The sequence below is a fragment of the Ammodytes marinus genome (genome assembly GCF_949987685.1).
Source record: "Ammodytes marinus genome assembly, chromosome: 4".
In the NCBI taxonomy this organism is placed as follows: Eukaryota; Metazoa; Chordata; class Actinopteri; order Uranoscopiformes; family Ammodytidae; genus Ammodytes; species Ammodytes marinus.
Window position 1 is genome coordinate 16,087,482 of NC_137233.1, and position 25,505 is coordinate 16,112,986.

At 39.0% G+C, this 25,505-nt stretch overlaps 1 protein-coding gene across 2 annotated transcripts in view; it reads left to right on the forward strand.

Moving 5' to 3' along the window:
* The window catches only part of ca16b (carbonic anhydrase XVI b), a 126,762-nt gene that overhangs the window by 66,306 nt on the left and 34,951 nt on the right, over window positions 1–25,505 (forward strand). Inside the window, exons 3-6 of one of the 2 annotated variants that reach the window (XM_080026019.1) lie at window positions 3,723–3,902; window positions 12,617–12,765; window positions 20,110–20,205; window positions 22,595–22,661. In XM_080026019.1, coding sequence (XP_079882145.1) covers window positions 3,723–3,902; window positions 12,617–12,765; window positions 20,110–20,205; window positions 22,595–22,661 — 492 coding nt within the window. The remainder of the gene's footprint in view (window positions 1–3,722; window positions 3,903–12,616; window positions 12,766–20,109; window positions 20,206–22,594; window positions 22,662–25,505) is intronic. The other variant, XM_080026020.1, reaches the window with a different exon arrangement.

The following is a 25,505-nucleotide window of genomic DNA, read 5'->3' on the forward strand; positions in this document are numbered from 1 at the left end:
TGTTTTAATGGGAAATTAGCGACGGATTACACTCCTCTCTAGGTACACTTTGAATAAAAGTAATCTGTGAAGAATGCATGTTTTTTTTTTTGATGATATTTATTTATATCGTATATCTATGTTTGCATATGAAAATACAATCAATAAATCTAGGCCTGATTATTTTTATACTCCTTTTCACATTCTGATTCAACATCTCATCTGTCTGCGCACAGCTGACCTACGGATTTGTTGTTGTTGTGAGATATGTCAGTCACGTTTTGGGAGGCCACGATATATCTCTAGTAACATCTGAAAAGGTTTTCCACAATTCACTTCAAAGAAGAAAAGCAAGACAATGAGGGTTGAAATTGCCCACTGGAGAACCAGAATAGATCTGTTTTTTTTTCTCCCATCATTAGTAGCGTGTATTGCGCACTTTGTCAGTGAGGGGAATGGTGAATGTTCAAAGCTACTGGAGGCATTGTACTTCAGACAGTTCTGCCAAAGAGTATCTATATTTTCTGCAAACAGAATAAGGATGGGAGTAAGTCATAACCAATTGTACAACTGCCTGTATAAATATGCACCTAAATCTACACGGTTCAGTGTCAGCGCCAGTGTTTGTCCTACATAAATTCACAGACCTCCACTGAAAATTGATTCAAATGTGTGGGTGTACAAGTGAGATAATGTAGCATGTCTCATAAGTGCCATCATGTTCATTAATACATATTATAGTTCAAACAGTAATGGCTTTTTGAGAGCACTACTGATACTGATGTTAATGTAATGTCTTTTTATAGTATAATAAACAAAAAATCCCTTTGAAAGAATTTTGACCAAGACACTGATTTTACAGTTGAAATAACAAGGGTTCTCTGGTGGAATAAATATGCCATTGTGACATGCTTCTGAATCACCTCAAACCTACTTAAGAATATCTGTTCTAGGGATGTCCATGGTTAACTGGTTAACCGTTAAGAAGATCTTTAACCGGTTAATACTAAAGGTTAAACGGTTAAAAAAATTAAATAATCTTAATTTCTCTGAAATCCGGACTCTTATTTTGATATCGCTAAACCGGATGTAAGAATGACAACTGTCGGTAAAGAATGAAAAGAGTCGTGTAGGCTACTCTCAACTTTATAATAGGTCCATGGTACGCTCCCAGAAAGATAGCCAGTCACAACTCTCCCCTGCCATATGTTTGTATAATTTAATTAACAGCGTGGGCTCCCGCTAGCTTAACATAGCGCTAGCATTAGCCTTCTTGAGGTGGATGCTGTCCTGCATCTATCACCGTCTCAGTGACAGTGAGAGAGTGACAGACAGGCAGTGAGTGCCCGCCCCCTGCACAGACGCAGGTCTGCCATGATTGTGTACCAGGATCAATAGCAAAAATCCGTCATAAACAAAAGCGTAAAGTACCGTTATGCAGTACTGATAACGCCGGAGCTTATCAATACTACGGTCTTTCAAAATGTTGCCCCGTGCTCAGCACTACTTAGCACCGGGTTTCGGTAGGCTACCCATCCCTGAGCCTGTGTGTGTGTGTGTGTAAATGTCCCTTTTCAGTCACTTATTTCACTTTCTGCTCCTACATTCGCATACTAGACCTCTTCTCACAACAGACAAGGTGCCGTGTGAATGACAAAATGTAGGCATTTAAATTGGCTGCTGGCCCCTGAATTGTTTTTAAATTAATATGCCGGTCCTTGGAACAAAAAAAGGTCGGGAGCCCTAGCTATAATGCTTCATGTATTTCACTATAAATAGGCTACATTAAATCTTAACGGTTAACCGGTTAATAACCGTTAATTCTGGTGGTTAACCGGTTAAAGAAAAAATTCTAAATGGCCATCCCTAATCTGTTCTGCTATTTCTTTTTTTACTCATCAATAAGCTTACATCTACCTTGCTGATTAATCGTTTGAGCTCTGGTTTCAAACATAGTTTGGATATTTCTTACACTATAAGTTATTTGACCAGTTAAATAGTATAAGCCATAATGAACATACGAAGCAAAATGGATACATATTGTAAGACTTCAAGCTAAATGGCAAAGAAATGTGAGTTGGCATTGAGTTGGTTTTGCTTTAAAAGAAACAAAGAAACACAGGAATCCCTGTGCAGTTTTCTTTATGTGCCCTAGTTTGGTCTATTCACTCCTCAAGCTAATATCTGCCTCTCGCTTGCTAGATGTCTGACTTTTTATATTTACTATATTGATCCAGCTTCTGATTCTCAGTTAGATTGGCCTCCCAAGCAAGGCTTAAAATATACATTAAAGGGAATAATTTTCTCCTGTGTTAGTACAATATATCTTTTCATAGAGCTTTAAAGGTTAATCAGCCTAACCCGTCAGCAAGCAAAAATAAAGTAGAATGTAAATGAATGGATAGATATGTGTTATACATAAGGGCTTAACAACATTATGCACACAAACCATTTTGTTTAAATGTTTTTAAATTAGAACTCCGTTTTATATAAACCCCTTCCGTGTTTTTATGATTGACAGCAGCTTTCACTGGTTCCAGTGTAATATTGGATTTTTACTGCTATTTAGACTTTTGGTAAGTCTAAATGCATGACTGACAATCCTCATCCTGCTTGCTAATGCAGTCATTAGTAAGAAATATAGCTCAAAATCATTCCAAGATTGATGTGCAATCCAGACAGCAGTAGTCCATAATCTGTAGTTGGTGATAAGAAGACAATTGATCCTAATTTAAGTCACTGGACAAATCCATGACATTTCCAAGGGTTTAACAGTGTTTAGGGAACTCTGTTCCTGACCTAGGGACATTTGCATTTGGGAGATGAATTAAATAATTCCTGTTTCTGTGTCTTAACACCCCACAGCCCATTGTCCTCTGGTTGATGTGGTACAACATTGGGTATGTTTCAAATTTGTCTGGAATCTTTTTGTTGAAAATAAGCACAGTGTCATTGGCTGCCAGGTGTTTATACACAGCAAATCATAAAGCTGCTCTTGATCCAGGGTATTTAAGTAAAGAGGAATTTTTGTATCGTTTTTATGAGCCAGTAGAAAAGTTGCCCTCATTGAATGGGATCATGAATATTGTGTTAACCCAGAAAAGTTAAAATCCATGCATGCTTCCTTGTTCCCCTGATCCCTCGGCTTTTGTTGTTGCATTGGCCCATTGTACCCGAGAAGAGATCAAGGGGACCCCTGTCGGTTGTGGATTATTCCTTTGTAGAAGCGCCACTGGAGGGGATAGAGGATTAAAAGAGCAGACAGTGGATGGGGATTCTACAGGAAGTTTCTTTGCCGTGCACTGCACATGAATTGTTGAAGTGGAGTGTTTTCTATTGAATAGCCTATTTGGTGTAATGTTTTTTTTGTTTTTCAAATATATCAAGTGCCCAGATCCACATTAACTCTTTACCCATTCTAGGCGGATTTCAGTAGCTGCAGCACCGTAGGAATTTGCCTCATTTGGATATTTATATCATATATGGACAATTAACGCTGGAATTGCCTGTGGCCAGATGATGAATTTTTATTGTGTTTACATGTTTTCCCAGCTGCAGGATGAGTTAAGCGGGCACTGCAGCGAGTATGAAAGAAGCATTGTTCTCTTTCCCTCAATTTCTGTTAAGCAGTAATATTGTCAGTGTTTCTAATTTCTTTGGTGTGCGTTACAGCCAGAATCCTTACACTAGTCTGGGGACGGGTTTTCATTTCTCATAAGCTCTTGTTTCTTCTATTCCTGCAGGGAGCCATGGACCTCGAGGCTGGACAGCATCATACCCAGAATGTGCTGCGAAGAACCAATCACCTGTGGACATTGCAGATGTACAAGCTTCAGTTTCAGAGGAGTACCAGGAGCTGGTGTTTGAGAAGTTTAACATTGAGTCCTCCAACCAGACCACCATGAAAAACACTGGAAAGACAGGTCAGTAACATAAAACCAGTTTAGTCCATTCTTAACATTCAACACACGAACATAAGGATACCAAAAATGCTGAATTTAAATGCATATTTGTTTTTTAATTTTTTTGTCGTGAATGTTCAAATCATTCGAGGGCGAGTCATAAGTTGGGCAATATGACAGAGATTTTGCCATACCATTAAACTGCATTTTACTTTTGGTTGTATTAGGCCAATAACCAGCCAGTGTTGCAAATCATTTATCAGGAAAGCATTATGGCAATATTGGATTTACCTGATATCTGCGCCATTGCTATGAAAGGCTTTAATTTTTTTTTGTATTTATTTCTCTTGATTAGACAATAAAAGATGTGGTCAATTTATCTATAAACTGCTTTTAATTGACTTTCCAGGAAGTTTACAGTGTCACACATACTGACAATGCATCCAAAAAATGAACATACAGTGAAAAAAGATGTAATCGATCACCCACTCCTTGTGAATTTTAGAACAATAAGAAATTGTGAATCTTAAAATCAAATTGTACCACTTGAAATGTTTTTTACATTTCAAAACCAAGCTCTAATGATTCAGTGAAGCCCTTAACAATCACACATATCATCCTTCATGATTCAGATTCTCATTCTCATTCATTGTTTTTTTTTAATCATTCTTTTGTTTCGCTTCTTTGTACTGCCACTCTTTTATCTCTCACCATCCTCTTTGTGTCAGCCTGCATGCCATGTTTAAAAAAAACATTTTGAAGCTTTCTCTATTAACTGCTACCTCATAACATTGGCACTTTGTTTTGCATTCGGCTAATCCACGGACCATTGGTCTGAAAACCCTGACCTTAATTGATCTCCCCTGCTTTTGGCACTGTTTTTCTCAGAGAGAGTAGTTTCATCTTTTTTTGCATTTGATCATAATGAGAGTTGTTTGCCTCCATGACAACCAATGCCACTGGGACAGCTGAGCGATGCTACGGACTGCTTATTTACAAAGTCGGAAATAACACGGCTGGATGTAATTTCAGGCACAAGCAGTACAGAAGGAATTTTAGATTGCTAAATGCTGTGAAAATCTAGAATATGGCACAATATTAACACAGAATATTATCATGCAAACGCTATTTAGAAAAGGTCAACTTATAATTCCCCTCACAGCATTGTAAAAATTATTCATTAACAGTCTGCCCAAAATGAGGAACTTTTTTTCTTTTTTTGTATATGAAACTAAAGCTTGCTATTAATTCTGCCCTTTAGGAATTGCCTTGACATGTCGTGAAAAGTAGACTTTTGAAACATTACATTTTTGATTGAATAATAAATTAAATATTACATCACTAATACAAAATTCACTTCAGAATATAACGTGTCATTAAATATTTAACAATTTAAAATAGCATTTAAAGGTGGAAAACAAAATCTGGAAAATTCAATCATGATGAATAAATAGATCAATCATATTATGGCTTGTTAGCTCCCCACATTGACTTGCTTTTTCTGATGCTCATTCCCACGGAAAAAAAAACTACATAGAAAAGCCTATAGCAGTGGATACACTTTCTCCAAACTCTATTTTCAGGGGTACATTTGATCACCTTAATTTGGAGGAATACAGTTTGTTGATGAACTCGATCTTTTGTGATGTGTTGAACAAATGTTCATACTCCTGAGCCATCTTTTGTCCCCCCCATCACGATGCATCCTTGAAATTTTGTGTTTGCCAACTCCAATCTCATCCATGTGCTCTCATTGACAATCTTTTGTTGTTGAATTGTACTTGAGTTGTTGAAGATGACTGAATCTTCGGTGTAATTGTGTAGCCGGAGTGTTGTGGTCCTCAGAAGCCGAACAGAGTTCTGTATTTTGTGCAATGGGGATTCAACCTGCAATGGTTCACACATCATAAATCTTTCTTTTTGCTTTGCTGCATTTACTGCCACTTTTCTGTTGCTTGAGGACCCACTCTCTCTCACATCACTCTCTGTACGTTATTATGTTACACACTGCTTTATTATTTGAAGGAGATACGCTACGTTAAGTTACTTTGAAGAATAAGTAGAGGGGGATTTTACAACGGCGGAGGGCTGCCACTGAACAAACATAGGGAAAACATTGGACTTGGACTTCTTTTTCCTGGGTTCCTCAGTCATTACTCTCCTTGGACTGCTAAATTAGACGATGAAGGGGTATGGCTATAGGCGAATGGATATGGCCAAACATATTATCAAGATAAAATTTCACAGCAGTCGATATCGATAGGCTATTTATCACAATAAATGTGAAGCCATGCGGTGTATTTTCGTTTAAACTGTTCCACTTGGCCTGGTGCTTGTGAATCGTCCACTAACAAAAATCCTTGTGTATTAACCCTTTAGGCGCCGGGTTTAATTTTGAAAAATACTTTATTTTGACACCTAAATTTCAGAAGGCTCTAGATTGAAAGTGGTTTGAGATAGAGACAAAAAGTTAATGAGACAAATATTGAGAATGTCCTGAAGTTTATCTAGGGAATAAATTTGTTCATCTAATTTGCATATTATGACGTCATATGGCGGCGGCCATATTGGATTATGTAATTTCCATGAAATACCTGATATTTTGAAATAGAGTTGAACTTATTTCATCAAGTTCACCCCCTCCATCCATTTGTTATGATGTCCACTATGTTGTAAGCCAACAGTTGTAAACTAGAACTACACCACAAAACAGGCACTTTTTATGATTTTAGATTTTTTACCCATTTTAATTTACTTTTGTCTTCTATTATTATGATTATTATTATTACCATTATAATATGATAATATGAATATATATATATGTATATATACATATATATATATATATATATATATTCATATTCAATAGTTTTTTTCTCTCTGTTGTGTACTTGATGTATTTGCATTGAATATTGTATGTATTGTTGTTTTTCCTTGAATTTGTTTGAACTCGACGTCATTGTAAATGAGGGTCACCCCTCAATTGGTCTCGAGGATAAATAAAAGTTAAATGAAATTAAATGAAATTAAAAATACATTTATATAATGCTGCGTCACATGGCTGCACCACTGCTGCGCATGGACGCACCGGGGCCGTAGAAAGAGTGCACACTAACTCCCTACTTTTGCTTGCCATATTCTCTCAATAACTCCTAAATCCAGCTTCAGCATAAATAGCTTAGTGGCACACTATCTCCGATTTCACACCCAACAACTGCGCGATTCATTTGCAGCCTGGACGCGGAGGTGTGTCACCTCTCTGCTCTGACGGCCGGCTCGGACTGCTCCGAGGGGCTGCTCCGAGACTGACCGCCTGTCAGTGCTTTTGGTCGGGGAGGGGCTCGCGGCAGCACCCGCTGCTCGTTGAGCAATGAGCACAGTAACTGCAGAGTGAAACGTGCTTTCACGTCAGAGTCTCCAAACACCACAAAAGTTTTCAATAAAACCAGAAAAAATCGCTAGGAGGATATGACAAAAAAAGTTTTGATGGGATTTTTTTTTTTTTTTTTGGGATGGGATTTCCGGATTTCCGCGAATATTTTGCATTGAAGGATGACGTTTTTCTGAGCTAAGGTCTAGGTATGGGATGTCTGCCAACTAGTGGAGGGGAGTTTGAACAAAATATAACACTCTATTTAGAGAAAACAGCTGTTTGATTCAGTAAAGCGTCTTGTCGCAATTTTGCGACTGTGGCGCCTAAAGGGTTAACAGGTGATTTAGCATTTATAAACATTACTGAAGTTGAGAGACCTATCTTCTTGAGGACTGTGGCTTTCTCCTGCGTTGAGCTGCAGCCTACTGTGTTTTCTTCAGGGTCACTGTTACTGGTTACTGATCCCACTACCATTCCGTTAGCCAATACTTTTATTCCAGTGTCATGACTGGCTATTCATCCTCTTTTTCTTCATCTCTTTAATGGCAAGTGCAAACCAGCGGTTTAGGTGCATCAGCAGTGCACACCCCCTTTCCCACTGTATGGTGGTTTAATTATATCAAACCCTTATTGAACATGTATTACATTTCTATTGAGGGAAATGCTATTAAGATAATTGCTATTGTTTTATTGCCCAGCCCTATGTATGGGGATACTTCTAGTCTCATACATCCTTTAGTCAGAAGTTTACCAGAGTGAGACCCTTGATTTAAATGTTAGTAAAATGTGTCTAGTGCCAGCAACATGCTCATGTCAATGCCATATTGCTGTCTTGTCTTTTTTGGACCATTTGTTGTGGGCAGGGTTAACAAAATGTGAACACAACATTTGTTATTTAAACATTCCAGCAGTTACAGAGAAACATTATCATTCATTTGGTGTCTATGTTTCTGGCCAACGGTACTTTATTCATGGTCTTTCCCGAGGGAAATATGCCCTTTAGCTGCTAAATGTTCGTATGTGTTCACCAGCTATAGCCGGTAACTGTGTCTATATGCTGTTTGGTGCTGAGCAGGTAGCAGGTTTAGAGGTTTTTCAATTAAAACGGCTGCATGCTGAGGCCAAACGCTACGCTATGAGAGCAGTGAGAGCGAACCAAAGTGGCAAAGTTGAACAATAAGCTTGAACTGACTATACATCTCCGTAAAGCCTAGAGGAGCTTTAGATTCATATCCTAACTCTCTCTAGGTTCATAACTTGTGAGCGACCCCTTTCACTTCGTCACATTGTTTTCACATTATCATGTTGTCATTTCAAAAATATAAACTATAGCTGCTTTAAAGTAAAACATGACATTATTATTATTGTTATTATTATTGTTATTATTATTATTATTATTATTATTGAAGTCACAAGATTGACTTTTTTCTGAATAATTGTCGGCTATTGTGTTTTTTTTTTTTTTTTTTTTTTTTTTTTACAATATGGGGCACTGAAGTTGAAATGTTCCAATGCTGCCCAGAAGGGCTTTAACATCCTTCGTACTATTTAAAAGTCAACATTGTAATTAAGAACCGAGTGAACAGATCTTAAAAGTTCATGGAGATTGATTTCCCAACGTTCCCTTGTGCCGTGATCTACTTCGAGATCGAGCTGATTGGCCGCCATTCAAGCAGTGCTCCTCAACAAAACATTTCTCAGTGAAAATTCAAACAACCCCTCGACCAAATTCATGAGCAATCGAAAGACCCAGGAGACATTTGCATTGATCAAGGATTTACTTTCACACACACTCCCCTTCTTTCGCTGGCTGTGATTCAAGGTCTTTTTGGCTTAGCTTCTAATTCCTGTTCTACTGTTGGAGGGTTCAAACACGCACTTCTAATGAAACTCCCAGGGCCAGCCAACATCCCCTTTCCTTGACTTTCCTTATGTTGCGGACGGGATTACACTACTTCAACATCAGCAGTAAAAAGAGTTTATTACCATGCCTCCCTGTGAAAATGTGTGTTTGCAAAGGGGTTGCACAAATAGAACCATGTGAGGGCTAGTTCTTTGCTATGCATACAGATTTTCACTTTGACCTGATGCTGTTGAGTCTTGGAAATCTCCTGTATCTAAGACATTTTCCTTCATTGAGTGCCATCGGCTTAAGCAGCGCGGGCACATGAATACTGTTGGCAGATTCTTTCTTGCCACACAACAGGCAGCTCAGCTCATCCCTCATCCAACAAGGTTCTCTCCTCTTCAAACCTCTCCTTTTCTCTTAATCTCACACTCGCTTTCACCACAATTTTCTCTTGCTAGCAATCGTCGGCATGGTGATCTGTTTTTAGTTACCTTGATGTCACCCATTTCCTCGCCACAGTTTGTTCATCATGTCATCCGTGTTTACTGGCAGTCTGTGTTTGCTTGTACACATGCTTATCCTTTTAGTTTGTTGATTAAAGTGGGCTGTCCTTTATCCAGAGAGGCTGAGCAAATCCCCCTGTAAAATGCGGGGGATCAGCCGACCGAGCACTGGCTCTAATCTGGCTAATGATGTCAAATGTAGATGTGGTTAAGGGTTCTAGATACGTTAACATGTAACCTCAGCCAGGACTGGATGATAATCGGCCCTGTCACACCAGGGTGTTTCAGGTGCAATGGATAGCTGGAGAACTGACGGAGCTTAAACTCACCTGTACATGACACCGCTGGAAACATTTACAAATGTTGGCTTCCAGGAAACCAGACAGGCTGAACTTTTAAGGTGAATCCAATTTGCTGTTGTCATGTAACAGTAACAGCAGCAATGTCTGTATTTTAACATCAGGCACAGTATTGAATGCTCCACTATAAATTAGGAAATTAGTTTGACCTTTGAAAACCCTGCTGGATATAAAAAGTGTACGATGATCAAACTTAATATTGTGTTTTTCTCTACCGAAATTAAACTTTTTGGAGATGCTGGACCTTTTTTTTTTTGGATGATAGCAGCACCATTCAAATCTGCAGTGTCATCCGATGTCTAGCAGCAGTTGTAATGTTTGAGGTTATTAAGGTTAACTGGTGGATTATGGCTGCAGAGTTTCATTTTGCAGAACATTTTTATATCAATTTACTTCCAAAGTCTAAGGCAACTGATATCTAAATACACCTGAAATTAATCCATATATCCACCCATTCTATCTATCTATCTGTCTATCTGTCTATCTGTCTATCTGTCTATCTGTCTATCTGTCTATCTGTCTATCTGTCTATCTGTCTATCTGTCTATCTGTCTGTCTGTCTGTCTGTCTGTCTGTCTGTCTCATGGCATTACAAATGTCACGTTAAAGAGAGAGGCTTTGCCTCCACATCTTTCTATAGCAACCCAATAGAACGTCAACATCAGTGGCGTCATTGTGCACGTGCCTACCTCTAATTTCACTTGTGATGGTGAAATGCTTCCCAACATAGAGGCTCCTTAACAAACAAACGGTGGTCAGCCCCCATTTATCGTAAGGCCCACAGGTGGATTTTGGAAAATATAAAGCTATTTATTGCATGGATCAGACTTTTCAAAGATAAAAGCAAATTACAAAGGAAGAAACCTCAGGGTGCTTCTTAAATTGAATACATAAACAAGATGATAGGATTCCTAACACGGACTGGTGTATCTGACTGTATAAAGACATAAAAAAAATAAATCCAACCTCAACTACCTGTCCAAAAGCATAAACACGTGTGAAGCAGCACCCCTTAGTGTTTTTACATCTAGGGTTGCTGACTTTGTGCATGTGTACTTAAACTGAATGATCACCTGGCCCAGTCCCTAGACAGTAAATTGAATGCCTGATGGTGGCATTCAAACAAAACTCTAATCCATAATATTATTACACTCTGAAAACAGAAAGGGTTGGAGACACAGTGGCGTGTTGCTCACCTCAAATCACAGCTGCGCCGACTGATAACTTGGATGAGAATATATAGTACGTCTGATGAAAATTGCATCCTTGTAATTGGAAAGCTAGACTTGGTCGTCTCCAGGTTTTTCATGGTTTGCAGCCAGGAAGTGGGATGAGCAGTGACATTGGGGGCAATCTCACAAGGGACCACACACTCTACAGACATGTGAAACACTGGAGAGGGTTGGTCACAGGGGCAGGGCGTCAGGGAAAACTGTGGAGCTGTCAAGAGGGATATAAGAACAGCAAGAGGGACATGTTGCTACCTGGCAACCCAAAGCCAGAGTCCAGATAATTCGATATTTTGTTAAATATTTTGTTACATTTTGTTAAATAAAAAAAATATAAATATATATATGTGTAATAATACAAATCTGTGTTCACTGCAGCCTTTTGTGTCCCTGCAAGAGGGGCAGCCCCTTAACATTTCACTTTATCAAACCCACATTTTTTACACAGCCCTGAGGGCCTAAAAACCTTGTCTTTGACGATTTGACAATTAACTTGAAAAAAATAGCCACCATAGACCAAAGCTTTGTTGCACCGGCGGGACTTAGTAGCAACCCATAGGGGGCGCCACAAATGCCAAAACCATTTAACTAAAAATACGCATTTATTGATAGGCCACACCCCTCCCCATAAGTCTGATTAAATTGACCCAATAGTCCAGTTCAATATGCTCCACAAAAAAGCTTTTTGGACCATAGTGGTTCGCCTTGATGGATTTTTACCCAATTTTCACACGTGGGTAGCTCGTGGTAAGTCTGCTTTGGATGGTTTTGACATTATGGCTAATAATCAAATCCACTTTAGAGAATATTACTGAGATTTTTACTTAAGGAACCGCACTGTTTTGCTCTATGTGCGGGCACAATGCACATTCAACATTTTCAAGGAAATTTTCTATTTTCACATCTAGTATGATAAATACAAGTTTATTTAGAAAAGGAAAAGTTTGCAAAGTTCACATATGCATCAAACATTAAAACAAATCAGAGGTACTCTTTCACCCTCTCCAAGTATCGATTGCCCTATTGGTGTTCTATACTGTATGTCGCTATCCAGTTTTTTTGTTCATACTGACAATGTCACAGAGGGAGACAATTGACTGATCAGAAGCAGGCTGTCGTGTGTGTCGTTTTATTATGGAAAACAGTTATATTTAATATTTTGAGACTACAACAAAAATCTATTAAATTAATTATTTTGTGATGATAAGATAATTCAGTTCTCATCCCCCCACAAAAGATGAAGATTAATAAACTAAGAATTAAGTTTTGATCTTGAGATAATAGGCGTAAAATAAAAAGAGCAATAGTAGAATCAGTTCTTTGACTATTAATCCCCCTTTTTTTCTGCCATTGCTGGAGTGTACTTCATTTTCCGTCTTAGCCTGATTTCATGCTATTTTTCCTAACCCTCTTTATCTCCAGTTGCTGTTCTCCTGAAGGATGACTACTTTGTGCGAGGTGCTGGACTGCCGGGGCGTTTTAAGGCTGAGAAGATGGAGTTTCACTGGGGCCAGAGTAATGGATCATCAGGTTCAGAGCACAGCATAAGTGGCAGAAGGTTCCCCGTAGAGGTAAAGCATCTTGTCACTACGATACACTTTGATAAATGTGCAATATGAGCCCTCGAGGGTCAACATAGAATGTTGGAGCCTGGCAACTTACTGTAGTGCTTTATATGAAAAATTAAATAATATATGAATATGATATTATCATTTTTTATAGAGACCAACAAACACTAAAAATAATCTAGCATTAACTGAATGCCATTCAAAATTAAAGTTAAAATTCACTTTTGCTTGTAGATCAGGTCTGTGGCATACAATAGTTATTAAAATGCAATAGTGTTATTGTTTTTTAAAACATTCTACAGGGATTTTCGTTATCACTAGCTCAATAGTGGCTAAGAGTTGGTGCAGATTAGATGCAACTCATTGATGCTTCTGAAATACATTTTTTACCTAATTGCCAAGTAGCACCATTGAGGACTAAAGATTTGCAGACCATTGTAGGACGCTATTGTTGCATTGCTTTAAGTTACACAGATCAGAATTTTAAATCTAAAGCCAACTTTTGGCTCACAAATCAACAATAATAATATCTTTAATTCCTTCCCTCTTTCGGTTCCGTGTCACGGATAAAGTTTTGTTGTTGAGTTTAAATGAAATGAGCATTGAAGCATAATATCTTACTTTTCTTGCTCTTTGAATGTTTTGTTGCACAAGGTCGCAAGCGATGTCTTAATGCCATTAGTACTAAAGCCGAGAAACAGACAAAAGAAACAAGTGTGCTGCAAGTTATAATGGAAAAGCAGGGGGGAAATGATAACCAGCTCTTGTAGGGCAGATATAAAAGGGTATTAAGTCTGAAACCTTTTGGTATTATGTATTCAGGTTCCTGGATTAATGCAGAAATCCCACACTTTTTATGTGGTGCGGAGAATTGGTTATTAGTGCCTTTCAAATTTCTGTCATTTACAATGCCATTCCTATTCATTATCTAAAATGAATGTGAAAATGTGTCCTACTCTGACATTTTGTGGTGTTGTATAAAATATTCTTTTTTTTCAACCCCTTTATTGACAAATGGTTAATAATTAGTGTAAATATAACAGTGTGTGAAAACAGGAAATGCCTGTTGGTGTGCCTCTCTGTCCTATCTCCAAACACACAGCTAAAGTCGTCCTGTGTTTGCTTCTTGGCCCTGTTCTTTGGAGCCTTCTCTGCAGGCATGGCTGTTTGATGCTGAGTAATTAGATTTATTTTTGCCACATCATTTTGTGTTCAGCGTAGTGTTAAAGGGCACCGGATTATAAACAGCCATTACAAAGCTGTTGTGCATATGGGCGCTTTGATGGTGTGCTCTTGAATACGATGAAGGAATTCTTCTTAATGACCAATTTGGGCAGCTGTTTGAAAAAAGAAGAAGGAAAAAAAAGCTGAGCATGAACAGGAAAATGATGCCCTCTAGATACGTAATTTTATAGATGTGAACTATAGATTAGTATCTTAAAACGTCTTTGTGTGTAGTGTAAGGGTTTTACATTGACCTCTCTGTCAAAGAACATGTAAGCTAATGTGCTTGAAAATTAAAAAGACAATGCTCCTTTTATAATAATAAGGAACTCAATGATACAATCCTGCCATGGGCTATGGGAAAAAAATATAAAGTTGCTAACTAAAAGAAGAAGACTGAAATAATAATTTTGCAAAAAATAGGAGATCAAATCTACACACTGGTGTATTAGTTGAAATTCTTTATTGCTCTTATGAATACAGTATGTACAGTATAACAAATTGTGCAGAACTAAAGCTAAACATTCTAAGACATTCATTAAGCTTGTGCAGAACCTAAAATATAGGAAAATAATATAAAATATATAAATGAATATACTACTGTTCATGTGACAACTGTGGTATGACGTTTTCCCATGATCAGTTTGTCAAGATAAAAAGAAACATGAAACATGATGTCCTGATGGTTGGCCACATAAGATAAACAAAAGAAAGAGATTACTTGTGAGTATTTGTGCTCATGCATGGAATCTGTGTATTTAATGCTAATGTGCTGGCACCTTAGACCGAAAGCACTACTGAATACAAAGCAGCAATCATGAGTGAAGCTCTGCCAATTGGACGCAAAGGGAGTCTGGTACATTTTTCATAAGGATGGGTGACCCACTTAAAAAAAAAGAAAGAAAAAAAAACATTTATTCTGTTAACATGCATGTCAGCAACATGCCGACAAGCTAGGATTGACTTGACATACACTAAGGTAAGGTAAGGTAACTTTATTTGTACCCGAGGGTAGATTTGGTTGCAGTTAAAAAGAATTGGCTGCTTACACACACAGACAACAGACAACATTAACAACATCGACAGACAGTGACATAAAAGTGACAACAGTGCTCCAGACATAGGAACATGGAATAAAAGCATACAAAAAGGTATTACTATCAAAAGATAAATACTGAATACAAGCCATCATGGCAAATACAAAAAACAAGGTCAGAATAAATAAATAGATGAAGAAGGCCATACAGTCCATTTAATAAATTAGTGTGTAGCTTAATTAATTACTATTTAATGTTTTGACAGCTGAGGGAACACAACTGCCTCTGTATCTTTTTGTTTTGCAGGCAGGCATTTTGTACCTTCGGCACTGTGATGTCGACTGAGGTTTCGTAAGTGACACCATGCAGAAATTACATTGAAATGGAATTAACGATACAATTATAAAATGGGGACAACAAAAGATTCATATTCTCCAGTAAAATGCACTGTGGACCTGACCTTTTCTTACAGGGAGTACACTAAAGGAATCTTCCATCCACATATCTGCAAAGATATTACTCTATATGTAGCCTACATGGTGCACCATACATGGGGATACAGCACAATGCAGGGGGCTTTTTAGAAAATGATTCGTATCTTTATCGACAAGTCAGATCACATGCATCAAACATGATGTATTATTTCACAGTCGGCAACCCGAAGGTGAGAGAGTGAAATGATGAATTGTTGAAAAGGGAATGTGGTTATGCAGGCTCTAGCCTTTGGCCATTCAACTTCTTGGTGGCATTTTCATATTTTATATTTATACCTTGACAGAGTTTGATGTATATGAAATTCTATTACATCTGACAACCATGAGCATAGCAAGAAACTCCACCTTTTCTAAATGTTTGCATTGATCTTTTACGGCAGATGTCTTTATTGTTGTTTTTTTGTTCTTTGAGAGTTGAACAGCATGACCTTGGGGGTTGAGATCCTGGGCTTATTTGTCTCTGCTAAACAGAGACGGTTTTCCAATCTGCTGTCTAATTATCCCTCCACTCCAAATGAGTCACATTCCTCTCAGAGCCGCTTGTAACATACTGCATAAAGCCTATACTCTTACAGTTGAAAACAGATTAAATATTCCCACCTGCCTGGAAGCAAAGGAAAACAAACATAAATATAGTTCACACATGTACAAGGGGTGAAAAAAAGACAAATTCAGTGACTATTATGAAGCTGCTCTCCTTTTTGTAAGTAACATGGTCATGTGTAAAACCAGCCCTATGGTGCTGCTTGGCCCATGGCTCCTGACATTGACATTATTCTAACCGGGGTCTTTTTCTGTGGGAGTGAAGTGGGGAAATCAATAGATAGACCACCTGTTCGCTCAAACAGCACAATGAAAAATGAAGCAGTGGCTTTTTTTTCTGCTCCAGGGTACCACAAGGAGATCTTTTCTTATAATATATTAGGGTGTCACCGAGGTGAGATTAATTATACATGGATTACAAATCACACCTGGGAAGGGTATATGCGTTTACACACGGTACTGCGGATGTATGAAGTGCGAGGGTGGGTTCTCGGTACAGTACGTTTTCAGCAAGGGAAAAGCTCCAGTATAGCACTGAAAGCATAGCTGCAACGGAAAGGTGATTAGGAATATGCAGTAGCAGTGTCAGAGAGAGCCCAACACATTGCCAATAGCAGATTTAGGAAAAAGTATTTACTGACAACACATATGCAATATTTACAAGAGAAAAAAAAAATTGCAAAGGCATAAAACACAGGGCATTGAAAAAATCCATTCATCATTTTGGCAACACATACCAAATACAGAGATGCATACAGAGATAAAACAAATGTATATACAGAAAAAAAACAACTACAGGAAACACTACAAAATATATGAATACGTTGCAGCTGTCAAACATGCCTGAACGAAATTACTACCATGGTTTGTGGAGCATGGATTTACTGAAGCCAGCAAAGCCATCAGTGGTGTTGGAAAGTGAGTGATTGAGGTTTTTTTTTCGTCTGGAAAAAGCTAAGGATAGGTGTACAGCAAATGTCTACAGCAGTGTTTTGAGTCTTGCAGTCTGAATTGGTGAATATATTTTTTTTGTCTATTTGCATCTTTCTTTACTGACGTGAAAACCACTGTCACCCCATTGTATTGTCTTGTACTGTCCCATTTTAATTGCCTATGACATTATCTGTGGGTAATCTGAATTGTTCAGCAACACCTCATTTACATATCAAGTGAAATTTTGTTAGTTCCAAACCAGTGTTCTAGCACTTTTGTAGGGGCTGCTGGTGAGAGAATAAACTTGGATGGTTATGTGTGATTGGAGGGAGTGAATCATACTGTTTAAAAAAAGGAAAGAAAACTACATTTGTGCTGCTGTGATAAATCTGAGATATCTCCGTGCACAACCTTATATCTTGTAGGTTTTTTTTGTCTTGCTTAAATTTCTCGCCGTCTTGGGAAATCATGCCAAACATGACTTTCTTTTCCACCTGTTTGTGTCTAAATGGAACTTGGGAATGCAGAGCAACTTTCAGCACTTGTGATTGCACTCACTTTGTTGCCGAGAAACGAGAGAGAGAGAGAGAGAGAGAGAGAGAGAAAAAAAACAATGAGGGGCTATAAAAGTAACTAAGAGTAAAGAAGGGCTCAGGAGATGTGAACTGCATGGGCTGTCTGCTCCACAGAGAGAACTGGAGCTACACTATAAAGTTCAAATAATATATTTTTTTTGTCTTCCAGTTCCCTCCAGTTACCTCTGATCTCTCGCAAGCTGTCGTTGGTTATTGGTAGTCACGATTTTCAGATTGCCTGTCACATATTTCTCCCCACAACAGTATGGTGCATTTTTCCCTGACAAAAACAAACATGCCTGAATGTCCTTTAGAGAGCTTAGAGATTGGTCAGACCACCTGTCCGTCCTTCTTTCAATCAACAACTCCTGTTGAGATATCCGTGGATGAGAATAAAGTTTACTCCACAGAGGCAGGGGGGTTTTGGGCCGGAGCTCACAAACAATGCGGGGGAAACTAAGCGTGTGATCAAGTTATTCAAATTGCTTTTGGCAACATTTGTTTTTATTTGCTGCTATGAAAGTGTTTGATAATTGAATATCAGGTTTTTCCAGTGTGCCGTTAACTAGAGCAGGTCACATGAGCCAAGCAGAGTGAATGAATGAAGCCTGAGGGGGCCATCTTAATTAGGTAATGTAGTTACTAACATCTGAAGGGTGATGAATGGTCGGAGCTCCCTCTTGCTGAGTTCTCAGACAACGAATTAGTTCAATTAGAGGCCACGGTTAAAGGAACTCTGAGAGAAACTGATCACTTAAATGATCTAGATCGACTCATTTTGTAACAGGTTTAGGCCTTTAGTACGCATTGTTTATTGTTTTTGGGTCTGTTGTCAGTACAGCTAATTGTGGTTTCTTCCTTGAAAAAAAGAATAAAGCAAGCACAGCCTTTAATTAAATCAACATCTATGACCTTTTCCATATTTTCAATTAACTCAGTTCAGTGACGTTGATACGACCCTGGGCCGTATGTTTCTAGTTCTGTTTTGTTCTGTGCTGTTTTCCTTTTGTTTTCGTCTGAGAGTGGTTTGTGGGAGTGAGACCTCTGTGCGTGCATGAGCTTTTCTATACAGGTGCAGGTGCGAGTGATTGGCTCCATAAGTGGCGGAAGCTGATTGGCTCACTATCAGCCTCCGGGCATTCAAAGGCTCCGCGGGATTCACTCAGCCAGTGGCATGATTGGCAGCAGCAGCTCGCTGATTCCCGAACCACTTCCTTTGTTATTTACTATGTGTTAATTATTATATTCAGTTGTGTGAGTTGCCATTTATTTTCCAGAGTTTGTCTCATTTGTTTATTCTATGTATATAGGTTTATAGGTCTTTCTGGCAGTAACTCACCCTGAAGCTTTGGTTGTTTTCTTTCATGACTGTTCAGTTGAAATAAAAGTAATATACAGTACAGGCCAAAAGTTTGGACACACCTTTTCATTCAATACGTTTTCTTTATTTTCACGACTATTTACGTTGTAGATTCTCACTGAAGGCATCAAAACTTTGAAGGGACATATGGAATTATGTACTTAACAAAAAAGTGTGAAATGACTCTTAAATAGGTCTTATATTTTAGATTCCTCAAAGTAGGCACCCTTTGCTTTTTTGACAGCGCTACAAACCCTTGGTGCTCTCTCAATGAACTTCATTAGGGAGTCACCTGAAATGGTTTAGCAAAGAATTCCACATGTGTTCATTCAAAGTTTTGATGCCTTCAGTGAGAATCTACATTGTAACTAGTCATAAAAATAAAGGAAACGCATTGAGCGTGTCCAAACTTTTGGCCTGTACTGTATATTTTACTTTAGTAAAGTCTGTGTGTGGTGGTTTGGGGATCGGGGAGTGGGCATTTTAGTATTTGTGTTGTGTCTCTAGGTTCCCCTAGACCGGGGCATAACAGACATGAAAGGGTGTTTCCTTTGAAAGAGGCTCCAGATTGTGAGATGATGGACGGCTCTAATTGCTACTTTTAGAATAATTTGCTGATTTTGCTGAGCACGACCCACAATATCTCTGCTTTGAAATCAGAACGAGAATCCTTTTTTGTATTTTCTTCTTTTTTTATATATATATTGGAACCCTGAGCCTTGACAGGTATACGATCTCTTCTGTGTATGCTGGTTTTCATATTATATTCACACATCTTAGGCTTCATTGTGCAATCAGAAAGCTATGTTGTGGGTGATTTAAGGTAATTGGGAGTCATGATTAAAAGCATTGCATTCTGTTAGATCTCAAACCAAAGGGAAAGCGCACAATCCTTTAGTTCTTCCCCCCTGCTCACTCGTGACTGTCTGTCTGACTGTGAGGACAGTTGCCCTGAGGAATGGGATGCTGTATTTCTCAAGCCTCTTCCAGGAGTGGCAGAACACAAAAAGGAATGACACAGATTATAGGAGATTTATGAGAGTGATAAATACACCTCTCTTTCATGCCCCTCAAAACAGCTTTTCATCAGCTCTGTGTCCCAACTGATTGATGAGAGGACATTTTGGTTCTCCTTGTCCACTCCTCAAACTGTTTATGCTCTGATGTTTCCCAACCCCCAGATGCAGATCTACCTTTACAATTCAGATGACTTTGACAGCCTCGGCGCCGCCATCAAGGAAAGACGCATCATTGCTGCCATGGCCGTCTTCTTTGAGGTAAAGTATCACCGGGCGCTGAAGGTCTTAAGACAAATGTGAAGAAAATAAAACTAAATAAGTGCACTAGTTCTAGAACATAGACATCCCTAGCTGGCAGCATGTCAGTCCATCACTTCGGTCCAGCCTTAAAGGTCACATATTATGCTAAATGCACTTTTTAAATGTGTTCTAACATATCCATGGGTCCACGGTGTGCCTAGAGACTGCCAAAATATTTTTAAAAATAACACTCTCCTTTTCTCACAATCCCCCTTTCTGAAACCACCACCCCTCCCCCACCCAATATACTCCAGTCAGAATGTTCCCCTTTTCTGACCTCACAAACTGGAAAGCCAGAAGCTTCCACTGTGCAGCCCACACCCCTATTTCTTATTGGTCCACGGCCCTGACAGACAGAGGGCGAGGCGTATCTGGCTTCGCTTCCGGACAGGGGGCGGGGGCAGCGCAAAGATTGTATATTTACGAGGGGAGCTGCAGCTCTTTTTAAAAAATAGGCCATTGTGAGATTAGCTGAACTTCAGCATAGTACAATAAATTATCTGAAAGTTTTTTTCAGCAAACAATTAAAGAAAAACGTATTAGTGACCACTAAGACCATATAATATGGTGTATAATAGTACCGAAAAGTGTATAATATGGGAGCTTTAATCATCTCCACTATAAGTGGGAATGGATTACTGTGAAATAAGGCACTCACATTCATGTCCCCCCCTAAATTTTTACAAGCTTAAAAGAAAAAAAGTGGTTAAAAGGAACCGAAAAACAAAATAGCAGAAAATGTGAATTCCTACAAAGGAAATGGTACCGGGATGGAAAACCGACATGTTGAGCCATTAGTGCCTTAAGGGGAGTCAGTTGGAATTATATTATGAAAAGGATGAAATGAACATCTTTTTGAGGTCAGTAAATGATAACTATTTATTAGAAGTGTCTTCGGCGTCTGTGTTGTGATGGTGACCGTTTGTCTTCACCTAGCAGCTGCACATTGTTTCTGTTCTGTGGCACGTTGCAGATTGCTCACTGAGATACTGCAAATTGTCCCCTGAAGGTCTGCGCACATAGGGCTCTTAATGGACAAGAATGGTCTTAATTTCTGTAAAAAAACATCTCAGAGATTTATGAACGATGAACAACCACACACACCAGCGGCACTGACCCTTCAGGGTGCCTCTCCATGTTGCACTCTTAATTTCTATTAGCAGGATCTTTGCGATTTAATGGCAGATGATCAATGCAGGCAAACATTCAGCTTAATGATACATAGTCAAGGGTCAGCTCTCAGGAAGAGGGAGGCTGGAATGGGGACACAGGTGTTTGTAATTTAGGTCCACACACACAGACAGTGATAAAACCACATGTGTATAAGGACCTAAATGCCTCCGCTGGGTCCTGACAGCCCTATTGCTTACTGCAATTAGCACCACCGTACACAATCCGCTGAATAGCAGTTTACAACGCAAAAGGTTTTTAAGCGGACACACACACACATTGGCTTAGATATACCATTTCTAATCAATGAGGAGGGTTCTTCCCGTGCTCCCCAAAGGCCCATTAACGGCCTCTAAGGTGTGCATATTATCCACATTCAGCATTCACTTCCACACAATTATTCTCCTCTGACTGACCTGAATTAATGTTGAGCAAGGGGGACTTTGGTCCCCGCATCCCAACACTGTTTTGTCCAGTCTTGTCTCGTAAGTAGGACATTGGGAATATTGTCAAGTGTGGGGCTTGACAATATTTGCCAGTTTTCAGTCAGGCTTATAGATAAAGAGGTGTGAGTTTTCTGTAGACACTATAGCTAAAGGCCAAATTGCCTCATATAGTCAGTGGATACCTCCAGCTACAGAAGGACAAAAAGCTCATAAAAGGAGATGCGCTCAGTGTCATGAAAATCAGATAAATAGATGGTGTTTATTTATAGGCCTAGTGCCATGTTGCGTACAGAGGTCTAAAAATGTAATAATTTCAATGGAAAAATGAATGTAGTCATAATAATAATATTCCACAAATAAGCATGCTATACTGTTAAATACTCCTTTATTTGGTGGCGTAAATTTCATGGACATTTTATTATATATATTTTTTTTGTATAATCTGCCGTTACAAATGTACACATTATATTTACAATATTAACAAGTAGCGTGCCAGAGACAACAGACTGAATCAAGTCTGCAGTCAACCTACAAAGTCTCACACAATTACACAAATGTCACTATAAAATGGTATTAGATGCTGCTAGATTATTATTGTAGAGATTTAGCCCTTTGTGTGTCCACCCCCCTCTATTTTGTTCATATTGATTTTCGTTAGTCATTTTGTTGGATTATTATTCTAGTCTTGTAATCTTTTGTGTAATCCTTTGTCTCTGGACATTTCCCTGCAGCTGGGGCAAAAAGACAATCCTGCTGTGGACCCCATTATCCAGGGATTGAAAGGAGTAGTGCATCATGGTAAGTAATGGGAAAGTCACCCCCTCTACAAACTCTGTATTATGTATATGTGGGGAGTACATTTACACATGCCTCAAAATATAGGGGAGAACGGGGTAAGTAGGCACACTTTTTACTCTAGTGAGAATTGCTCATCACCTAAACATATTTCAATAGTCATTCCTACATTAAATTGAAGCTTAATGTGTTGGCTTGAAATGTGTACCCCTCACTTTTTCTATTTTATTGTAATACAGAGGAAATTAATCATCAAAGACACCCTTACACATTGTGATAACCAACTCCATCAAGGGCTCGGTTGTCACACACTATGGGGTTGTTTGTCACAATGTTATCTTAATGGGAATAATCCTAAAAAGAAGGCAAGAAAGCAGACCTACATTTGAAAGTTTAATTACATTGTCAAGTTGACAAATAGGCCTACATTACTTACTGTAGCCTTGGCAGCTGGTCTAGTTTGGGATGCACTGGGTTGTTTTGTTGGTCTTTTTTCTTTTGCATGCTAGCTGCCTTTTCCTGCTCTATCCTCTCCTTCTCGGGGGTGTCAGTGAGGATACAGCTTGACAATTTATTTCGTTATTGGGTTCCTTTTCTGGCTGCAGCCTTTGGATAAGATGTGACAACCAACCCCCCAAAAAATGTGACGACCAACCCCAACTTGAATTTATTGCTAGCATCAAGGCCAACAACCATCAGACAACTAATTAGCTTGCTAACCACAATCTAAACTATAGTTTAACCTTCACACTTTTTATGGGTAACAAGTGTTTTGTTATAAACCCATTGTGTAAAAGCCGAGAAGAAAAATACTGAGGAGCTAAATATTTTCAATTTGACATGAAAAACACAAACAGTCCTCTCAAATTCAGCAGTCTAACTCCAAGGAAGACTATGTAGGTGACCTGATCCCAATTCTGGAAATTTACAAAATGTCACAACAGCGCCTTCTGGTTCAGAGATATAACGATTGTGACAACCAGCCCATGTGACATATAACCCCGTTCTCCCCTACATATACAGGTCCTTCTCATATAATTAGCATATTGTGATAAAGTTGATTATTTTCTATAATGTAATGATAATAATTGAACTTTCATATATTTTAGATTCAATGCACACCAACTGAAATATTTCAGGTCTTTTGTTGTTTTAATACTGATGATTTTGGCATACAGCTCATGAAAACCCCAAATTCCTATCTCAAAAAATTAGCATATTTCATCCGACCAATAAAAGAAAAGTGTTTTTAATACAAAAAAGTCAACCTTCAGATAATTATGTTCAGTTATACACTCAATACTTGGTCGGGAATCCTTTCGCAGAAATGACTGCTTCAATGCGGCGTGGCATGGAGGCAATCAGCCTGTGGCACTGCTGAGGTGTTATGGAGGCCTAGGATGCTTCGATAGCGGCCTTAAGCTCATCCACAGTGTTGGGTCTGGTGTCTCTCAACTTCCTCTTCACAATATCCCACAGATTCTCTATGGGGTTCAGGTCAGGAGAGTTGGCAGGCCAATTAAGCACAGTAATACCATGGTCAGTAAACCATTTACCAGTGGTTTTGGCACTGTGAGCAGGTGCCAGGTCTTGTTGAAAAATGAAATCTTCATCTCCATAAAGCTTTTCAGCAGATGGAAGCATGAAGTGCTCCAAAATCTCCTGATAGCTAGCTGCATTGACCCTGCCTTTGATAAAACACAGTGGACCAACACCAGCAGCTGACATGGCACCCCAGACCATCACTGACTGTGGGTACTTGACACTGGACTTCAGGCATGTTGGCATTTCCTTCTCCCCAGTCTTCCTCCAGACTCCGAATGACATGCAAAATTTGCTTTCATCCGAAAAAAGTACTTTGGACCACTGAGCAACAGTCCAGTGCTGCTTCTCTGTAGCCCAGGTCAGGCGCTTCTGCCGCTGTTTCTGGTTCAAAAGTGGCTTGACCTGGGGAATGCGGCACCTGTAGCCCATTTCCTGCACACGCCTGTGCACGGTGGCTCTGGATGTTTCTACTCCAGACTCAGTCCACTGCTTCCGCAGGTCCCCCAAGGTCTGGAATCGGCCCTTCTCCACAATCCTCCTCAGGGTCCGGTCACCTCTTCTGGTTGTGCAGCGTTTTCTGCCACACTTTTTCCTTCCCACAGACTTCCCACTGAGGTGCCTTGATACAGCACTCTGGGAACAGCCTATTCGCTCAGAAATTTCTTTCTGTGTCTTACCCTCTTGCTTGAGGGTGTCAATGATGGCCTTCTGGACAGCAGTCAGGTCGGCAGTCTTACCCATGATTGCGGTTTTGAGTAATGAACCAGGCTGGGAGTTTTTAAAAGCCTCAGGAATCTTTTGCAGGTGTTTAGAGTTAATTAGTTGATTCAGATGATTAGGTTAAGAGCTTGTTTAGAGTACCTTTTCATGATATGCTAATTTTTTGAGATAGGAATTTGGGGTTTTCATGAGCTGTATGCCAAAATCATCAGTATTAAAACAACAAAAGACCTGAAATATTTCAGTTGGTGTGCAATGAATCTAAAATATATGAAAGTTCAATTATTATCATTACATTATGGAAAATAATCAACTTTATCACAATATGCTAATTATATGAGAAGGACCGGTACATACATTTATAAAAATATGATTTTTTCCTTCCTGATTTTATTTATTAATTTATTTACAAAATACCCAAATCTCCTCCACACGACACAACACTGTTGAAATGAAGTTCATGCGGGATATTCAAAAGTGATTATCGCTCACTAATCACTTTGTCACTGCTGTAGTCACTGTTGTTGGCTGATCCTTGCAGTAAATTCCTTAGTGACAGTGCAAACGTTATGCTCCTCCCCA